The 19,569-nt window shown below is 52.9% G+C and overlaps 1 protein-coding gene across 6 annotated transcripts in view; it reads right to left on the bottom strand.

Annotated features, from left to right (window-relative positions):
- The window catches only part of AGK (acylglycerol kinase), a 98,044-nt gene extending 82,255 nt beyond the window's left edge, over positions 1-15,789 (bottom strand). For 2 of the 6 annotated variants that reach the window (XR_009865543.1, XM_062187320.1), the window contains exons 1-2: positions 9,758-10,118; positions 9,489-9,606 (exon numbers count right to left, since the gene is read on the bottom strand). Coding sequence is in view for 5 of the 6 variants with exons in the window: in XM_062187320.1 (XP_062043304.1) it covers positions 9,489-9,589 (101 nt within the window). In the remaining variant the exon portion in view is untranslated. Of the gene's footprint in view, positions 1-9,488; positions 9,607-9,757; positions 10,119-15,741 lie in introns of those variants that run through there. The other 4 variants (XM_062187379.1, XM_062187604.1, XM_062187492.1 and 1 more) reach the window with 4 other exon arrangements.
- Between the last annotated feature and the right edge of the window lie 3,780 nt (positions 15,790-19,569).

Genomic DNA, 19,569 nt, shown 5'->3' with positions numbered 1-19,569 from the left:
CCACAATATTATTCTGATTTTTATCTGATTAAAATGTACATAATAATGCTATTTAAAATTCTTTTTTTCTTCAGGTATCTCTAACATTTTCTTTGCACCCTCCAAATAAGACACAAGCACATACTACCTCACACATCTCTAATAGAAATGCGTGAATGTATGTTTTAATTTAAGATGCAGAGAGAGAAAGTTTCCAACTGCTGGTTCCATCTCCAAATGTCCACAATGGCCTGGGTCATAACTGGGACAGGGAACTTAACCCAGGTTTCCCACAAGGATGGCAGGAACCCATCACTTGGGCCATCACCGTCGTCGCCATCACCATCGCCTCCAGGGTCTGCATTAGCAGGAAGCTGGGGTCAGGAGCCGGAGCCGGGAACTGAACCCTGGTGCTCCAACAATGCACACGGGCAGCTGGACTGGCAGCTTGGCCTAGGCTAAATGCCTGCCTGGGTGTTATTTGCAGTGTGTACCAGGAGCTGTGACTACTGAACATCACAGTAATGTGCTGAATGGAGAGATGTTTAGCAAGCTTAAATAACTTGCTCCAAGTCACACAACCAGAAAGTGGCACAAGCAAGACTTGAACTCAGGCCTGACCGGGAGCCCAGACTGCGACGACTCCACTTACACCACACGGGCTTATGGTTCAGGTGGTCTCGGTTCACAGCTCTTTGTACCTCTCGGGGCACCTGGGACATGGCAGCCTTTAGTCTATCTAGGATCAGGATGTCTGGCTTAGAACTGTGGCTCTGGTGCTTGCTAGCTATGTGACCTTGGGCACAGTGCTTCATCTTGCTGGGCCTCAGTTTCTTCATCTGCGTAGGGCTAGGAATTTCAAGCTGTGTTAAGACTGATAGCCAGCTCATCAAATTATCACCACAATAAAAAAAAGTACTTGTAAAGTGTTAGAATCGTGTCTGGCACATGGCAATCTCTGACTAAATATTAGCTATTATCATTATTACTAAGTTCTCAATAAAACTGAATGACACTGAACACATCCCTCAGGCAAACTCATAACCATTCACTTTCACCTCTCCTAGGAAATTGTTTCTGACCACAGAATTGGAAAGGTGGTTGCACCAATGCTTAGAAAAAAGCTAGCATACAGTAATCAAGGTTAACGTTCTCACGTTTGGGGAGAAAACCTCCGATATTAATAAAAGCCTATGAAAGTAGGCCCAGGACCATGGCCCGTCACTGTATCGGGTAACATGGGTGGATGCACAGTGTTTGCAGATTAAGAATCTGCAGGAAGGTACCGGGAGTCTGGCTGAGAGACAGGACGCTCTGGGGAAGCAGACGACAGGGAGTCCTGGCTCACATTGGGGGGGAGGGTGTGGCATGACTGTCAGAAGCTGAGCCCAAGGGGTGAGCAGGGGCCAGGGGCCAGGACTCACAGGAGCAGCTCCCCCCCAACCTTTGAAGAGGCAAGCGGGGACCAGGGGCCAGGACTCACAGGAGCAGAGCCACCCCGAACTTCCAAAGGGGTGAGCAGGGATCAGGGGCTGGAACTCACAGAAGCACAGCCCCCCCGAACCTCCGAAGGGGTGAGCGGGAACCAGGGGCTGGGACTCACAGGAGCAGCCCCCCCCCAACCTCTGAAGAGGCGAGCGGGGGCCAGGGGTCGGGACTCACAGGAGTGGGGCCCCCTGAACTTCCAAAGGGGTGAGCAGGGATCAGGGGCTGGAACTCACAGGCGCACAGCCCCCCCGAACCTCCGAAGGGGTGAGCGGGAACCAGGGGCCGGGACTCACAGGAGCAGCCCCCCCCAACCTCCGAAGAGGCGATCGGGGGCCAGGGGCCGGGAATCACAGGAGTGGGGCCCCCTGAACTTCCAAAGGGGTGAGCAGGGGTCAGGGGCCGGAACTCACAGGAGCAGAGCCACCCGGAACCTCCAAGACAACGGGCCTGGCTGAGAGTCACGCCAGGGCCCACCAGCCAAGACCAAGGCCAACAGTCCAGGGCCAGACAGGTCCCCAGAGGTGAAGGCAGCATTCTGAGCCCACACAGCTCGCTGCTTCTGCCTGCCTGCGCCCTGCCTCTTCCGCGGTGGCTGTGTCAGTCTTACAACCGTCTTGTTACACACGGAAGGTGAAATAAACGTAAAACCAGATCTTACCGCACCAACTTACTAGGTCCCGTCTTCCTCCCCGGTAGCTGCGTCCCTAGCCCCTCACTGCCCAGCCGCCAGCAGCATTGTAACTTCCAAAGCACCGAGTATCTACTTCCCCAAATTCACGCACGATTACTGCTATTCACTGATCCTCTATGTCTAGCAGACAGCACACCAACAGCTTTAACTGTTATCATTTCATTTAATCCTCAATGCCCCAAGGAAAGATCGCTATTCTACAGACTAAGGACCAACAGAGGCCGGGGTCACACTGCTGGGAAGTGACCACTTCTGTGCGACTCCAGGGACAGCTTTTGTCCTACACTGCCCGCTGCCGTACCACCAGCCTCTTCGCTGGGCTAGAGAAGAGCGAAAGCCTGCCACAGGTACACTCCGCTATTGAGGAACTGAGCCACGGGAGCACTGCCAGCTGAGTGACATGTGTAAGCCAGGGAGAATTCTGACAAACGGAGGAAGATGCACAAAGTACGGAACTCGGGAAACAGGTGAGGGACCAGAGGAGCAGCGTCGGGGAGAGGAGGGCTGGGGGCTGCTGGTGGGCAGGAAGTGGGGCCGGCCAGCGGGGCCCGGCACAGGAGACGGTGCCCCACCCTCAAGACAGGAAGAGGGCACTGACGCGTGCCGGGGTACCTGCCCCACGGCTCTTATTTTCTCCTAGAAGTGGGGTTAAGGCTGTCAAAGGAGAAGGATGGAGAAGACAGGAAGGGAGCAAGACCGTGGATAATCAAAATAAATGCCGTAGAAAACGGAAGAGTAACTTCTCTAGGGAGTCAGGGTATCCTAGCACCTAGGGAGTCAGAATCCAGCACCGTGGATTTATGAGTTCAGAAGTGGCCAGGCAGTGACTCCATATTTGCTCTCTGAGTTGATATTTGCTTTCATTCTCCTCTTATCCCTTCTTCCATACAGAAGATACACATCAATTACTTTTTATGGCCTGGGCCTTCAGGACAACACCAGGCAAGACAAACAGGGGCCCTGCCTTTATGATCTTAGAAGAAACCAATGGAACCAAACATCAACATAGGAATGAGTGTTACACAGGAGAAGTGCACAGTGCTATGGAGAAGACGGAGGAAGACCACCTAACTCAGACTGGAGGGGACATGGAAGACTTCCTTGAAAAAGTAACACTCGAGACCTGCAGAAATGGTAGCTGCCTAGCAAGGAGAGAGCCGGAGAGCATTCATGGAGGAGACAACGAGTACTAGCACGGGCCAAGGATCCTGTAACAGGAAGAGCAGCCACTGTGCAACACCCGGGAGCTCCACATGGTAACGTGTGGAACGGGACAAGGCTAGAGACGCACACAGATGGGGCCAAACTTCTGTGGGGCGTGTGAGAATTCTGGACTTCAGTACAAAAGCAACATGTCCAGCCTTGTACAAGATCAGCCTGGCAAGGGGCTGCAAAACCGATCAGACAGGCAAGAGCAGGTGCAAGGTGAACGGACAGGAGGTCAACGAGTAAGGATCCAGGCAAGAGAGGACGCTCATGGGGATGAAGCTGGTGACAGGGGGGCAGACAAGAGAAACTGAACACCCAGGGGGGAGAAAAGTCACTTAGCATGTGTGACCCGGGTGTGGAAATGAGGCTCAGGAAGAACAGAGGATGATGTTCAAATTCCAGACTTGGAGAACTGGATGGTGAGCAGTACCAATTACTGCAAAAGAGCGGTGTGCCAGGGAAGATTTGGAGTGCTTAGTTTAAGACACCTGTGAAGCACCCAAGTAGACAAGCAGCTGGACATATAATCAGCCCTCCCTGACCCTGGGTTCCATGGCCACAGATACAACCACCAAGGATGGGAACTATGCAAAAATACTGCATCTTTCCCGAACATATAGACTTTTTTCCCCTCATCATCAATCCCTAAACAACAACTATTTACATAGCACTTACACTGTATTAGTTATTATAGGCAAAGATTAAAAAAGTATCCAATGCCCTCAGTTCTTAAAATCAGTAGTAATTTCCACCTCGTCGTGATCTGAAGTACAGGGCAGGATGTGCTAAGCGCCATTCCAGCCACAGAACTCGAGCGTCCTCGGATGCTGGTGTCGGGGACCAGCGCCCCTGCGATCCCGAGGGCGACTGCACTGACCGGTCTGTCCTGCGGTCTTTTCTTTCTGCTCTTCAGACTCTGGGGCACTGAGCTGGCCAGCCAGGCCACACCCCACCCCTGCAACGGATTCTCACACCAGGCTTGCTCAGCTGCCCAGCTGCCAGGCTTCAGGGGTGCAGCTAAGGCAGGGAGAAATCACTGAGGGCTGAGAACCCTCACTGCTCTCTCGGCGGAAAACGAAGGACAACGACTTAGCAGCCAACTTTGCCGTTCCAGCTCTGTGTAGCACATGTACAGAGGCAAAGGCAGGTTGCAAACATCAGCATTTTTTTTTTCCAGATTTATTTATTTGAAAGACAGAGTTATAGAGAGGCAGAGAGAGAGGGAGAGGTCTTCCATCCACTGGTTCACTCCCAAGATGGCCCCAACAGCCGGAGCTGCGCCAATCTAACGCCAGGAGCCAGGAGCTTCTGGGTTTCCCACGTGGATGCGGGGTCCCAAGGAAGTGGGAAGTGGAGCAGCTGGGACTCGAACCAGCGCCCATATGGGATGCCAGCACTGCAGGCGGCAGCTTTACCCCCTATGCCACAGTGCCAGCCCCATAGTATCACAGCATTGCATACAGTCAGGGGTCACTTAATGATGGGATATGTTCTGAGAAATGCATCAAAGTGTATAGGTTTTGTGCAAATATTATGCCATTTCGTACAAGAGACCTGAGCATTCTCTATTTTGGTGCCTGCAGAGTGGAAGAACCTGGAACCAACCCCACTCAGATAACAAGGCATGACTGCATACAGAGGTCTGAAACCTGGCATTTGGATGTACAGAGCCAGTAAATGAAGACAGTGTAAGAGACTAAGATCTTATGGGGAGGACAACGTGAGAAGGGGACCCTGGGCAAGAACTGCTCTTCCAACACCCGAGCCGGCAGCAATAGTGACAAACAGGAAGGGACCGCCAGAAGCAGGAAAAGAAAAACAGGAATGTAAGGCCAAAATGCAAGGCAAGTAACTGTGTGAAGGAGAGTCGACTGTGTGAGGCTGAGTGGGCCAGGACACAGATGAGCAGAACCGGAGACAACCCTTCTAATGGAGATTGGATAGAACGCGGCACGAGGAGGCGGGGAGGAGAGGAAATCTATTGAATAAGTAGCTCTGAATGAAAGACTGGAAAGACCACATAGGGGGGCCGGCACTGTGGCACAGTGGTAAAGCCGCTGCCTGCAGTGCCGGCATCCCATATGGGCGATGGTTCAAGACCTGGCTGCTTCACTTCCAATCCAGCTCTCTGCTGTGGCCTGAGAAAGCAGTAGAAGATGGCCCAAGTCCTTGGGAGACCCAGAAGAAGCTCCTGGCTCCTGGCTTCAGATGGGTGCAGCTCTAGCCATTGCAGCCATCTGGAGAGTGAACCAGCAGATGGAAGACCTCTCTCTCTCTCTCTGCCTCTCCTTCTCTCTCTGTGTAACTCTGACTTTCAAATAAATAAATAAATCTTTAAAAAAAAAAAGAAAAAGGAAAGGCCACATAGGAAAATGGAGTTGAAGAGTGTATAATGGTGTTGAATCAAGGAATCTGAAATACCAAACAAAAAAAAAAAAAGAAAAGAAAAAAGTGAAGAGCTCTTGGCTCCGCTCCCTGCTCTCTTGGCTTCTCTCCTCCTCTTGTCTCTCTTCTCCCTCCTCTCTCTCTTACAGTCTCCTTCTCTTTTTCCTTCGCCGCCCCTTCACTCTGGTCTGTAGGGTATTCCCCAATAAACCCTTTCCCTTACTCCGGTGTCCGGTGTGCTTTGCGACGGCTAACATTAAGATATAACATTGGTGCCGTGACTCAGATAGCCTCATATTGGTAATCCAGCATCCTCCAGTGCTCTGGGGTCCTGGATTTTTGCCGGTCGCGAAGCACACCTCCGGAACTCTTTCCAAGCCACCGAATGCTCTGCGATCTCCATCCACACATCGGCCTTCCAAATTTTGAGTGTCTAAGTGTTTACAGCAAGCTATAATGGAACAAACGAAGGCCTTCAACAACCAGGTGGTCAACCAAATGCTGCTACAGGAATATACTCGGCTCCCCACCCAGGAGACAGCGGCCTGAGACATCGCCCCATGCCAGCAAAGAGTACCTCATCACCCCATGTCAGCAGGAAGTAGCTCTAAAGACAGATCATCGTCCCTCTACCCCTCCTGGACTTTTGGGACTAATGTAACCCATACAAATCCTGCTTTATAAAAAACAAAAGGGGGGAATGTTAGGAAACTGGCGCAGTTTTAGCCAGGTGGCCACACAGCCCAGCTACCTGAGCCAGGCTCCACCCCCATCCTAATGCCCGCCCTCAGGCAAAGTTTTAAAAGGGCCTGTTCCTGAACACGTGCTCTCTCGGCTCTGCTCCCTGCTCTCTTGGTCTCTCTTACAGTCTCCTCTTTTTCCTTCGCCGCCCCTTCACTCTGGTCTGTAGGGTGTTCCCCAATAAACCCTTTCCCTTAAAAAAAAAAAAAAAAAAGAAAAAGAAAAAAGTGAAGAGCAAATTGGAGTGATAGGTTCCAAGGAAAAAGTACTTAACATCGCTATTATATAATTAGAGAAATGCAAATCAAAACTCAAAGGGGTATCAACTCATTAGAATGGCCATTATCAGAAAAAAAAAAAAAAAAAAAACGAAAATAACAAGTGTTGGTAAGAATATGCAAAAATTGAAACCTTAGTGTACTACTGGTGTGATTTCAAAATAACGCAGCTGCGATGGAGAACAGGATGAAGGCCCCCCAAAAATTAAAAACAGAACTCAATATAACTCAGCAGTCCACGTCGGGGCATATATCCAAGAGCACTGAAAGCAGGATCTCAGGTATCTGCACACCCAAGCTAAGCATACAACGATCCACAATATCTAGACACAGACGTAGCCCACATGTTCACTGGCAGACCAACAGGTAAAGAAAATATGGAATATACACAGAATAGAATATTATTCCACTATAAAAATGTTAAAAATCCCATGGGAGACCAGGAGAAGCACCTGGCTCCTGCCATCGGATCAGCACGGTGCGCCAGCCGCAGCGGCCATTGGAGGGTGAACCAACGGCAAAAAGGAAGACCTTTCTCTCTCTCTCTCTCTCACTGTCCACTCTGCCTGTCAAAAAAAAAAAAAAATCCTGCCACATGCTATTACCCGGGTGTTTCACTCAGTGAAACCAGCCAGTCACAAACCCAAATACTGTATGATTCCACTTCTCAGGGTTATATAAAGCAAACTCACAGAAATGGACAGGAACGGAGCTGCCAGGGGCTGGGGGGGGGGGGGGGCAGGGAGAAACAGGGCCCTGCTTAGTGGGTACAAAGGCTCTGGGCATCAATTACACAACAACGTGAACATCCTCAACACCTCGGCACTCTACAGTTATCAATGGCTACCACGGCAAATCCGGTATTGCCTTTTAATCATGATTTAAAAGTAAAAGGCGCCTAATAGTACCCAAGCATACAGGAGAAAGGGGTGAGAACAGGAGGGGTAAGGGGACGACGGGGGCTTCTATGTGGGGCAGTAACCCGGAAAGCAAAGGTACAGACAGCAGAGTGAGGTCTCCAGGCTCCTACCACACTTCCGGTTCACCCTTACTTAGCTCAAACTCAGAGCAAGGCTTCTGTTCATGCTTGACATCTAACAGGCCTTGTTTAAAGTCTACAGACTACATGCACAAGAAATTATGGTATCTCTATAAACACACAGGACGGGGACCCAGTGAGCCCCCCAAACCCGCCCCAGTCTCAGTGGGTGGGCAGTTCCCTGGCTGCGCTGGCCACGGCCTAGACTGGACACTTGTGGAGAGGCGGCGCAGCAGCCTTCCCTTGAGGGCTTAAGGAAAACTATTCCACCATACAAGGACGAAATCCTGTCGTCTGCAGCAAAACTGATGCACCTGCAAGACAGCAGGCTGCGCGAAACAAGCCAGACACAGAAACAACACCCCACGTTCTCCCTCACACAGCAGGGGAGGGGTTCTCAACCTGGACACAGACTGTCGACAGGCTAGGAGGGAGACAGGGAGCTGGGGTAAAAAAATATATGGGGAACTGGGCGGGATCATTAGTGTCAGTTCTACTCAGTTATGCAATACAAGATGTTAGTAACAGAAGCTCAGCGTAGTTTATGGATTATGCCAAACACAACATACTAATACAAGATGTTCACAGCAGGGGAAGCCGGGGAGGGGGCACAGGGGAACTCAATTTCTGTTTTGTAAATTTAAAAGAATTGTGAAATTGGAAATTTAAAAAATGTTGGGGAGAAGTCAAACAATATACGCCTTGTATTCCCCATTTGTAGAATCTCTGCTCAAACTCTTCTCACACAACAATTTTAAACTTCTTGGGTCTATTCTTTAGATGCAAGCTACTTAGCGTTGCAAATACTTGGAAAAGAGAATCTGTCCTAACTTCTCCACGGCTGCAAAACACACAGCAAACACACAGCAAACAGCAGGCTGCATTGCAGTCGCTTCTGAAGGTGGCGAGTTGAGGATGCTTACAAAGCGTCAGTCTGAACTTCCTCCCCACGTGCAGCCTCCCAAGACAACGCACAGCTCCTCTGTTCTGTTAGCCCAACAGCTGTTTAAGACACCTGTAGTTCAGTGTTGCTGTGCTCTTGAAACAAAGTCCTAACCCCCGAGAGACTGCAGTGTGATTGGCGGTCTCAAAGATTTGTGTAACTCTGAACAGTTCCTCTATTTAAATCTTCTTATCCCATTAAACCAAAAGAGGAGCTCTGGCCCTTCTCCTTCCCTGCCGGAAGGCCAATAATAACACCCGATTCCTTGGAATTCCTTATTCAGACAGAGGGCTCAAGTCCTGTCTCGTTTCAATTACCCTAGGCTTATAGGATGCATGGAGCCAGTCACAGGGGAGAGACGCGGCAGGGCCGGGCCGGGCCAGGCAGGGGAACGAGGCTGCAGTGAGAGACGGACTCGGTGACATCCCGGGGAGACCCGACTCCCAGTCCCTGCCTGCTGCTAACTTCTCTCTCCAGGAGGGGTCTCAATCTCAACTGTAATCAAATGAGTAACAGCAGCTTCCTCCCAGCCCCTCTGCAGTAGGGGAGTAACAGCTGCATACTGGGGCGATGAGACAACGTTCGCAATGAGCAGCCTTTGTCTTTGGCGTGTGTAACGTGTTTCTCGTATGCGGCATTTCGGAGACAAGCTCAGCTGGACACGACTTGACGCTCAGGCCCTGTCTGGCAGTTCTGCTGCTGGGGGTGAAGGTGGGGGGGCTGTCAGATACTTACCAGTGTTTTCCATAGAGCCAGTGGCCTCCCCACGTGAGCAGGCACAGCCCAGCTGTAGTTTTCTTCCAATGATTTCGAAGTGTTTTAAAGAACACAGTCATCTTCTCCTAAGGCCTTCCTAGGTTAGAGGGAGAAAAAGAAAGAAAATGTAATATTCAAGGCACGTAGAGCACCGCTAGGACTCTGTGGTCCACGCCTCCATCCTCTCTCACTCCCGCTGTCCGTCCCCCCTCCGCTTCCTTATCACTCTCTGGCCTCCTCATCCTCACCTCCACAGCAGCCCACCGACACTCCACTTCTTCCTGGTCTGATCCGCTTTCCTTACTGCATTAGAGGGGAAGGCAGGAGACGGGGAGCCCAGCTCCCTCTGCTGTTCCTGCCTTCCAGTCTCACTCTGCCATCCTTCCACGCCTGCCCATTGCAAAACAAGGGGCCCTACAACGCACGAGCGACGCAAAGGGCTTATCCAAACGCTAGCGCGCACTGGGCCCTGGACAGGGAGACGAGCAGATGGGCCCTGGACAGGGAGGTGAGCGGGACACACACAGGAGACTCGCAGCAGGGGAGGAGCACACGGTGAGGTGAAGGCATGCAGATGACAAAGAACTCGCAGCACTCCTAGGGAACAAGCTGCGTAGGTGGTTTTTACTGCCGGCAAAATAAAATGAGGGAAACACTCACACACCCTTTTTAAGATTTATTTATTTGAAAGTCAGAGTTACACAGAGAGAGGAGGGGAGAGGGGGAGGGGGAGGGGGAGGGGGAGGGGGAGGGAGAGGGAGAGGGAGAGGGAGAGGGAGAGGGAGACAGAGAGAGACAGAGACAGAGGTCTTCCATCCCCTGGTTCACTCCCCAGTTGGCGGAGCTGCGCTGATCCGAAGCCAGGAGCCAGGTGCCTCCTCCTGGTCTCCCATGTCGGTGCAGGGGCCCAAGCACTTGGGTCATCCTCCACTGCCTTCCCAGGCCACAGCAGAGAGCTGGATTGGAAGTAGAATAGCTGGGATACGAACCGGCACCCATATGGGATGCCAACGCTGCAGGCGGCAGCTTTACCCGCTACACCACAGCGCCAGCCTCTCACTCACACACTCTAAGGTAAATTAGCACAACTTTACGAATGGGGGATGATGTGTACAGTATCTGTTTTTCTTCGTGACACTTGTCATTTGATGACATTTATATTTAGTTGATAATCTATTAGATTATCTCATTGCAATGCAAACTCCTCAGAGTAGGAACTTTGTCCTGGTCATCGTTGTATCCCACACGTAATAGCTACTTAAGAAGAGTCTGTTTAATGAGTACGTTATGTGCAAATTAAAAATTTTTAAAGAATTCTTACCGATGTAGAAAAACCTCAAATATATTAAGTAAAATAAACAAGACAATAAACATAACTGGTAATATTTCAACTAAGTTAAAAGTGAGTGGGGACGACATTGCTCTGTTCTAATCCAGCTCCCGGCTAATGCCCTGGGCAGGCAGCAGACGGCCCAGGTACTTGGGCCCCTGACAGCCACATGGGAGACCCAGAGAATTCCTGGCGGGTGGCTTCAGCCTGGTCTACCCTCAACAGTTGTAGCCATCTGGGCAGTGAACCAGCAGATGAGAGTCCCTCCTTGTCACTCTGCCTTTCCAATAAGTAAATCTTTAAAAAATACAATGAGTGAAAAGGACCAGTGTGTGCCACAGTGGGTGGAGCCACCACTTGAGATGCAGGCATCCACATCCGAGTGCCAGTTCAAGTCCTGACCTCTCCGCTTCTGATCCAGCTCCCTGCTAATACGCCTGTGAGGGCAGCAGATGAAGGCCCACGTGCCCGAGTCCCTGCAACGCATGTGGGAGGCCAGGATGGAGTTACCCGGCTACCGGAGCCTGGCCCAGACCTAACTGCAGAGAGAACCAGCAGTCACAAAATCAACCAACCAACCAACCAATCACTCTGTTGCTCTGCCTTTCAAATGAATAAATAAAAAATTTTAAGGGAGATGACTCTTATTTCAAAAAATGATTGTACCGGCGCTGTGGCGCAGTGGGTTAACACCCTGGCCTGAAGCGCCGTCATCCCATATGGGCACCGGTTCTAGTCCCGGCTGCTCCTCTTCCAATCCAGCTCTCTGCTACAGCCTGGGAAAGCAGTGGAAGATGGCCCAAGTCCTTGGGACCCTACACCCACATGGGAGACCCAGAAGAAGCTCCTGGCTCCTGGCTTCGGATAGGCACAGCTCCAGCCGTTGCAGCCATCTGGGGAGTGAACCAGCAGATGGAAGACCTCTCTCTGTCTCTACCTCTCTCTGTAACTCTGTCTTTCAAATAAATAAATCTTTAAAAAAAAAGATTGCAAGTTTAAAAAAATCTTAAAGTATTTCCTGTGGGACAGTTAATGGAATGTTATTATTTATTTTACATTTTAATTGCAATGTATTTCCTGAGTTTTCTAAGATGAATAGTAATTATTTGCTAAACATGTACATTAAATAAGATCTGTGACGGCATGTGATGTAAATAGACCAAATAAAATAAAAACCATGCTACCTCCACCAAAAGGTCTCACTCTTAATTCTTCCTTTGGCCTCCTCTGGTTAAAATTCCTCTTAAGGTAAGAAACATCAGGACCGACACTGTGGCATAGTGGGCCAAGCCTCTGCCTGCAGTGCCGGCATCCCATATGGGCGCCTGTATCCCACATGGGCGCCGGTTCAAGTCCCAGCTGCTCCACTTCCCATCCAGCTCTCTGTTGTGGCCTAGGAAAGCAGTAGAAGATGGCCCAGGTGCTTGGGCCTCTGCACCTGAGTGGGAGACCCAGAAGAAGCTCCTGGCTCCTGGCTTTGGATTAGCTCTGCTCCAGCCATTGCAGCCATTTGGGGAGTGAACCAGCTTGTGGAAGACCTTTCTCCTTGTCTCTCCCTCTCTCTGTAACCCTACCTCTCCAATAAATACTCTTTAAAAAAAAAAAAAAAAAAAAAAAAAAACAAGGTATCACCAGCAACAATGAAGCCAGTGCCAGGGAGCCCGCCTTCCTGCGAATCTTCATGCCAGCCAGGCTGGTACCGAGGCTCCCAAAGGTTCATTTAATTCTTCAACTCCCCTCCATCTGGCTTTGAAGCACTCCTTCATCCCAGAGGCCTTTCAAAGCACCTGCCAGGCACCAGGACAGAGCCACACCCTGTCACAGTTATAGCTGCAACACAGGCAGGTGAATGCCAGGTGGGGAACACGGGCTCGGTGCAAGCCTACAAAACCAGAGCTCACCTTGACTGGGCATCAGGGGTGGTGCATGGTCAGGGGCGGCTTCCCCGAGTCATCAGGAGCAAAAGAGGAGCTGCATGTATTCTATGCTGCATACGTGTGCCCCCCCCCCTTTTTTTTTTTTTGACAGGCAGAGTGGACAGTGAGAGACAGAGAGAAAGGTCTTCCTTTGCCGTTGGTTCACCCCTCAATAGCCGCTGCAGCCGGCGCACCGCGCTGATCCGAAGCCAGGAGCCAGATGCTTCTCCTGGTCTCCCATGGGGTGCAGGGCCCAAGCACTTGGGCCATCCTCCACTGCACTCCCTGAGCCACAGCAGAGAGCTGGACTGGAAGAGGGGCAACCAGGACAGAATCCGGTGCCCCGACCGGGACGAAAACCCGGTGTGCCGGCGCCGCAGGCGGAGGATTAGCCTAGTAAGCCGTGGTGGTGCTGCAGCCCCCGTTCTTGTTAAAGCCCTGATCCCTAGATCTATACATTCACCCTCTCTCATGAGAATACAGCAAGAAGAGAGAGAGTGAGCCATTACCAAGCACCCTGATTTCAGACTTCACACCACCAGAATTAGGACAAATAAACAGCCACTGCTTAAGCCACCAGCCCATGGTATTTTTATTAAAGCAGCCCCGACTAAGACAGTACACAGGGCAGGACAAACAGGAAGGCGTGATCAGACACACAAGGAGGCAGTGTAAGAGCAAGAGGCTTTTCTCTCACCCATCACCAGGTTCACAGCTGAGACCCCTACAGCAAAAGACGGCTTAATATAGTTAATGTAAGTTTTACGTGACACAGGAGTCTTCACTTCTGAAGACTCCAGGAAACAGAAATGTGTACTTTTATGCTGTTTGAGAAGAGTGGACAGAAGCTATGACCTAAAAGTAATAAACATGGCGACTTAGCAAGGTCTGTTGGGATTCTTCTGTTTTCGGAGATTAGGGCATTCATTTCCTCTGGGTACAGGAGGGTCTAACACAACGGCCAGAGGATTCTTTGATGGCCAGCTTTGGGGAGGAGCGCGGGAGGAACGTAGAGAGTCCTAGAGTGAGCTCTGCCTCTGCTGTTCCCTCAAATGCCAAGGCGCCACGTTGGGGCAGCACGTCCTGAGCCCCTAAAGAGTAAGGCCCACATCTGGGCATTACCCCCTCCACACAAGAATCTCCCGTGTTCTGGAATTGAGCCGTTACCTTCGTTCTCAACAAGCACGCCCATGACTGCCGTGGGGAGACCTTTTAGAACCGTAACCACTGGCCTTCAGATAAGGAACTAGGGGCTGGGAGGAAGACTGGAAAAGACCTAGAATCTGTACTAAGCACTTTGGCTATTATGATGAAATACAATCACATTGGAACTGTACAAAGATCACTTAGTAGCAGGATGGAAAGTGCACTGGTAGACGCTGAAATAAACATCAAGAAAGCCCTTAGGAAGTTATTCGTGTCATCTCGAGGTACCTGAAGGTACAAGAGAGATGAAGAGAGGATTTGGAGGTCTTGATGGAAATTCGAAGCACGTGATGATACACTGATGGTAAGCAGTGAGGAGGAACTGAGCCAGGAATAGATGATTTCAGTCCCTTAGATCTGGACTGCATGTATGGGGACCGTGTGTGCAGGTTGGAGGAGACACTGCGTTTGACGTCTGAGGGGCAACCAAATGGACACACCCACGGGAGGTCAGCGTTTAGCACCTGAAGCCAGGAGGAACCGGGTAGCAGAAGACTTGGTATTCATCCTCGTAAAGCAACTCAAGTTTGATCGCAGATACCAATCAGGCAAGGCACCCAAGTGGGAGACCTGGAGGAGGCTCCTGGCTCTGGGCTTGGCCTGGCCTAACCGGGAGTCCCTGGGGCCACCTGGGGAGTGAACCAGCAGATGGAAGATCTCTCTCTGTGGCTCTCCCTCTCTTTGTGTCAACTCTTCCAAACAATAAATACATCTAAAAAATTGAAAATTAAAAAAAAAAACAACAGGCAATGTGACCATGGAATGAGAAGAATGCCAGCAAGATGGAGAACAATCTAAGAGGTGACGAACCTGCTTAGAAGCCCGCTCTGAGTCCTTACTGGCTTACAAAAACGAGGCCAAAGGAACACAGGTCACAGCCTGGACCTGGATTCCAGGGCTAGCTTGGTCAGCTGCACCAGTGAGGGGCCACCACCCGCTCTGACCACCTACACCTGCTCTGGCTGCACCAGCGAGGGGCCACCACCCGCTCTGACCACCTACACCTGCTCTGACCACCTACACCTGCTCTGGCTGCACCAGCGAGGGGCCACCACCCGCACCTGAAACGTTTTCATCACCATATGCAATCCTCGGCTACATAACATACATGACATCATATAACATACATATGTTCCCTTCGAAGTAGCCGGGGGAATGTTCGCTCCCCAATCTCATCAGTCTACACATCTCAGCTAAAATCCAGTTACCGTATCTTAAGGGCAGCTTTCACTGTGTTCCAGAGAGCGACCACTCCCAGGCCCCCGCCCCCGCAGTGGAAGTGGGGTGAGCGCCCTCGCGGGCAGGTCCTCCCCCAGAGCCAGGAAGGCGCCGGGAGTGCAAGAACCCTCCCGCCACCCACGGGCGGGCCGCTCCCGGCCGCACCCCGCACCGCTGACCAGGCCGACGGCCCGCAGGCGAACGGCGCGCTGGGACCGGAGCCCCGCACACGCGCGCCCGCGCCCCCTCCGCCGCCGCGGCCCCCGCCCCGGCCCGGCCCCCCGCCCGCTCCCCCGGCCCCCCGGCCCCCCCGGCTCCCCGCCCGCTCCCCCCGCCGCCCGCCCCCCAGACCCCCGGCCCCCCGCCCGCCCCGCCGCACTCACCGGCCCCCCGCCCGCACCCTCAGCCCCCCGGCCCCCCGCCCGCCTCGACGCCCGCTCCCCCGGCCCCCCCGGCCCCCCGGCCGCCCCGCCGCCCGCACCCTCAGCCCCCCGGCCCCCCGCCCGCCTCGACGCCCGCTCCCCCGGCCCCCCCGGCCCCCCGGCCGCCCCGCCGCACTCACCGGCGCCGCGCCCGCGCTCGCCCCGCCTTTCCTGTGCGCTCCCTCAAGATTCCCCCGCTCGTTCGAGGGAAACCGCGGCCGCCGCCCTCGGGTTCCGGCGCCGGCGCGTGCGGGCGCCGGGGAAGGGGTCGGCGGGGGCCCAGCCCCGGGGGCTGCCTCCCTCCGCCCGCGAGTCGCCCGGCACTGGTCCCGGAGCGCCTGCCGGGCCGACCCTGCTTTCGGGGCCTGGAGGCGGTCGGAAGGCACGGAGAGGCGCGCCGCGCTGCCCGCAGGTGCGGGAGGAGCCGCAGGTGCGGGAGCGCCCCGCGCCCCAGCCTTCCGGCCCCCAAACGCAGCCGAGCACGGGAGGCAGGTGCACGGCGCTCGGTCCTCCGTCCCATGGGCGCACCCTGCCCCCCGCCCCCCGGGAGGGACCCCGAACTCCCCGTGTCCGTCGGAGGCCCTTGCCGCTAGGTGCTGGATAGGCCCCGGCTTGGCGAGCGACCCCGCCGGGCGTGCCCTGCACCTGTTCGTAAGCGAGCCTGTTTTCCTCTGGTCGTCGGTTCCTGGCCACCGCGTCGAGGCCGACCGCAAACCCAGCAGGGTGGGAAGAGTGGCTGTATTCCTGGCCCTGACAGCACGCGCCATGGGGCGGTGCACTGGGCTGTGTGTGTGATGTGGTCTGGCTGACAGCGGACACATCTCTGTGGCCGCAGAGAACAGATTCTAAAGCCCCAGAGAGCGACAGGGAAGCCGGGGCCAGTGCGGACCCCTGAATGCTGCCCTCAGCCCCCACGTGGGCGTGGGGATCAAGCCAGGAACTGGCCGCGCCTTTCTTTCCTTCATCCTTCGTTCAACACTTGCTGAGCGGCACCTGTGTGCCAGGCCCTGGGCAGGTGCTGCGGCTGCACCGACGGACAATGCCCTTCAGGACAGAGCCTTTGTTGTAGGCAGGCACAGAGGATGAAGTCGATTAGGCTCGAGAGCTGGAAGAGCACGCCTTCCCCACGCCCCCTGTGTGAGCTCAGGCCCCTACTGGCCACACCTGTATGCCCACCTGCCGATCAGGCGAATTAACCGCTCCCCTTGGGAAGTGCCTGCGGTGGGCCCGCCCCTCTTTGCCCTTTCTCCTGTCTTCACTTTGCCTTGTCCTTTGCCCTCCCTGCCCCACCCCTTGCTGCCCCCAAGCCTTGGGGCCACCTGCTCCATGCTTTCCGGCCTGCATGTCCACCACTGGTGCTTGATGTGACGCCAGATTCCCCTTTCTCTTTTAGACAGGGCCCTCGCTCTCCTATGCATTGCTGTCACTGAATAAAAGCTGAAAACGTAACATGCTGCCTGGTCTGTTTGTGCCAGTATTCAGAATTGTCTGACTATGCGGCAAGAGCCCACACGGCTTATTAATATGAATATATATGTTAATATATATTAATATATTCATATTAATAAGCAAATCGGTAACACTTTGAGCATACTGAAAGCATGAACTGCAGTTGCTTGTAAACCCATGTTCCCGTGAGGGCATAGGAGTAACTGCTGACGGTGTCCAGTCGCTCCCAGGAAGCCGTGCCTACAGCTCCGTGTCTGAGGCGTCTGCCCAGAATGACAACAGGCCATCCTTGAATCCCTGTAGCTTCCCATTAGAGCAGAGCCTGATATTGAGGATGATAGAGGGAAATGATGTCTGTTTAGAAGTAGGACGAGGGCCAGCACTGTGGCGTAGTGGGCTAAACCTCGGCCTGCAGTGCTGACAACCCATATGGGTGCCGGTTCATGTCCCGGCTGCTCCTCTTCCTATCCAGCTCTCTGCTATGGCCTGGGAAAGCAGCAGAAGATGGCCCAAGTGCTTGGGCCCCTGCACCCGCGTGGGAAACCAGGAAGAAGCTCCTGGCTCCTGGCTTCAGATCAGCTCAGTCCAGCTGATATACGATATACTCATATATAGAAGATATATATATATACTCGTATATATACTCGTATATAGTGCGGTCAAATCACTTGGCTTAACGACATAACCAGGGACCCAGGTTCCTGTGTAACGACATTTCTGCCAATGAAGAACAGCATCCATGGTGGCGGTCCACAACCAAAGCTGGAAAATGCCGGTCATCTACCGACGTAGCTGTTGTGACCTCAGAACACCACACACCACTCATATCTATGGTGGTGCTGGTGCCGACGAGCCTCCCTTGCTGCCAGTTGCATAAAACTATAGCACATGAAATTACGTACAGGACCTAATCCTTGATCATGATAATAAACAACTACACTACTGGTTTATGTACTTAACATTTTTAAAGACTTATTTTAGAATGATTTTCTATTTATGAGAAGATATTTACTGTAGATGCTGGCAGCGGCCTCACACTGTGTCTCTTGATCGCTCATTTTCTCTTGTGATCTCGTATTGTTTTGTTCATCACGGTCCTGGGAGCAGAAGGCTATACCATATAGAGAAAGCGTGTATGGCCTAGAAGTGCAGTGAGCTACACCACCTAGGTCTGTGACGTTCACACAAAGATGCAATTTTTTTTTTTTTTTTTGAGAGGCAGAGTGGATAGTGAGAGAGAGAGAGACAGAGAGAAAGGTCTTCCTTTGCCGTTGGTTCACCCTCCAATGGCCGCTGCAGCCAGCGCATCTCACTGATCCGAAGCCAGGAGCCAGGTGCTTCTCCTGGTCTACCATGCGGGTGCAGGGCCCAAGGACTTGGGCCATCCTCCACTGCACTCCCGGGCCACAGTAGAGAGCTGGCCTGGAAGAGGGGTAACCGGGATAGAATCCGGCGCCCCAACCGGGACTAGAACCCGGTGTGCCGGCGCCGCAAGGTGGAGGATTAGCCTGTTAAGCCACGGCGCCGGCCACAAAGATGCAATTCTCAGACTGCATCTTCACAGTTAGGTGACCCAAGGCTCAGACTTTCCCTCCCAGTTGCAGATGTCAATGACACAGAGCGGGGACAGCAAAGGTGGCTGCCAAACTGTCCTTTGATTTCCTGCAAAGAGGGCACCAGGGGGTTCTCACCTCTTGCTTACCCCTCCCTGCCTTTGCCACTTCCATGAGGCCCTTGCGGCTGGCCAACTTGGTTAACCCTGATGGTAGACTCCATAGCAGGGGTAGGGTATGCAGTGGCTCCTACAAGACACGTGGCTCACTGTCAAGTCAAGACTGCCCCAGAGTCTGTAGGTTGTAGGTGCAAAACACAGAGGAGGAGTGGAAGAGTGGAGCAGAAGCAAACCAGGTAAGGATGGGCCCTTTCACTGTTGAGTCTGCTCTACCTGCACCTCTTATGTTGCACTGGCAAAGTATGGTGTACCTTGTACTTCCTTATCCAACACCCACTCCCCACCCTCCCTTCCTAACAGGAACCAACTCTTGTTCAGGCATCTACCCTTCACCTTCCCTGCCACTGCCTGCCTGGACCTACGTCACAGGTAAGTAGTCAATCCCACCTCCATTACGAGGGCTCGGTTGGCACTCATTAAGATAATCCTTAATAGCAATTCTTTTTTTTTTTTTAAGATTTATTTATTTATTTGAAAGAGTTACACAGAGAGGAGAGGCAGAGAGAGAGAGAGGTCTTCCATCCACTGGTTTACTCCCCAATTGGCTGCAATGGCTGGAACTGCGCCGATCCGAAGCCAGGAGCCAGGAGCTTCTTCCAGGTCTCCCACGCGGGTGCAGGGGCCCAAAGACTTAGGCCATCTTCTACTGCTTTCCCAGGCCATAGCAGAGAGCTGGACTGAAAGTGGAGCAGCCAGGTCTTGAACCAGCGCCCATATGGGATGCTGGCACTTCAGGCCAGGGCATTAGCCCACTGCACCACAGTGCCGGCCCCAATAGTAATTCTTC

The sequence above is a fragment of the Lepus europaeus genome, chromosome 1 (genome assembly GCF_033115175.1).
Source record: "Lepus europaeus isolate LE1 chromosome 1, mLepTim1.pri, whole genome shotgun sequence".
In the NCBI taxonomy this organism is placed as follows: domain Eukaryota; kingdom Metazoa; phylum Chordata; class Mammalia; order Lagomorpha; family Leporidae; genus Lepus; species Lepus europaeus.
The sequence above is the reverse complement of the archived record's forward strand: the minus strand, read 5'-3'. Positions and strand labels throughout refer to the sequence as shown.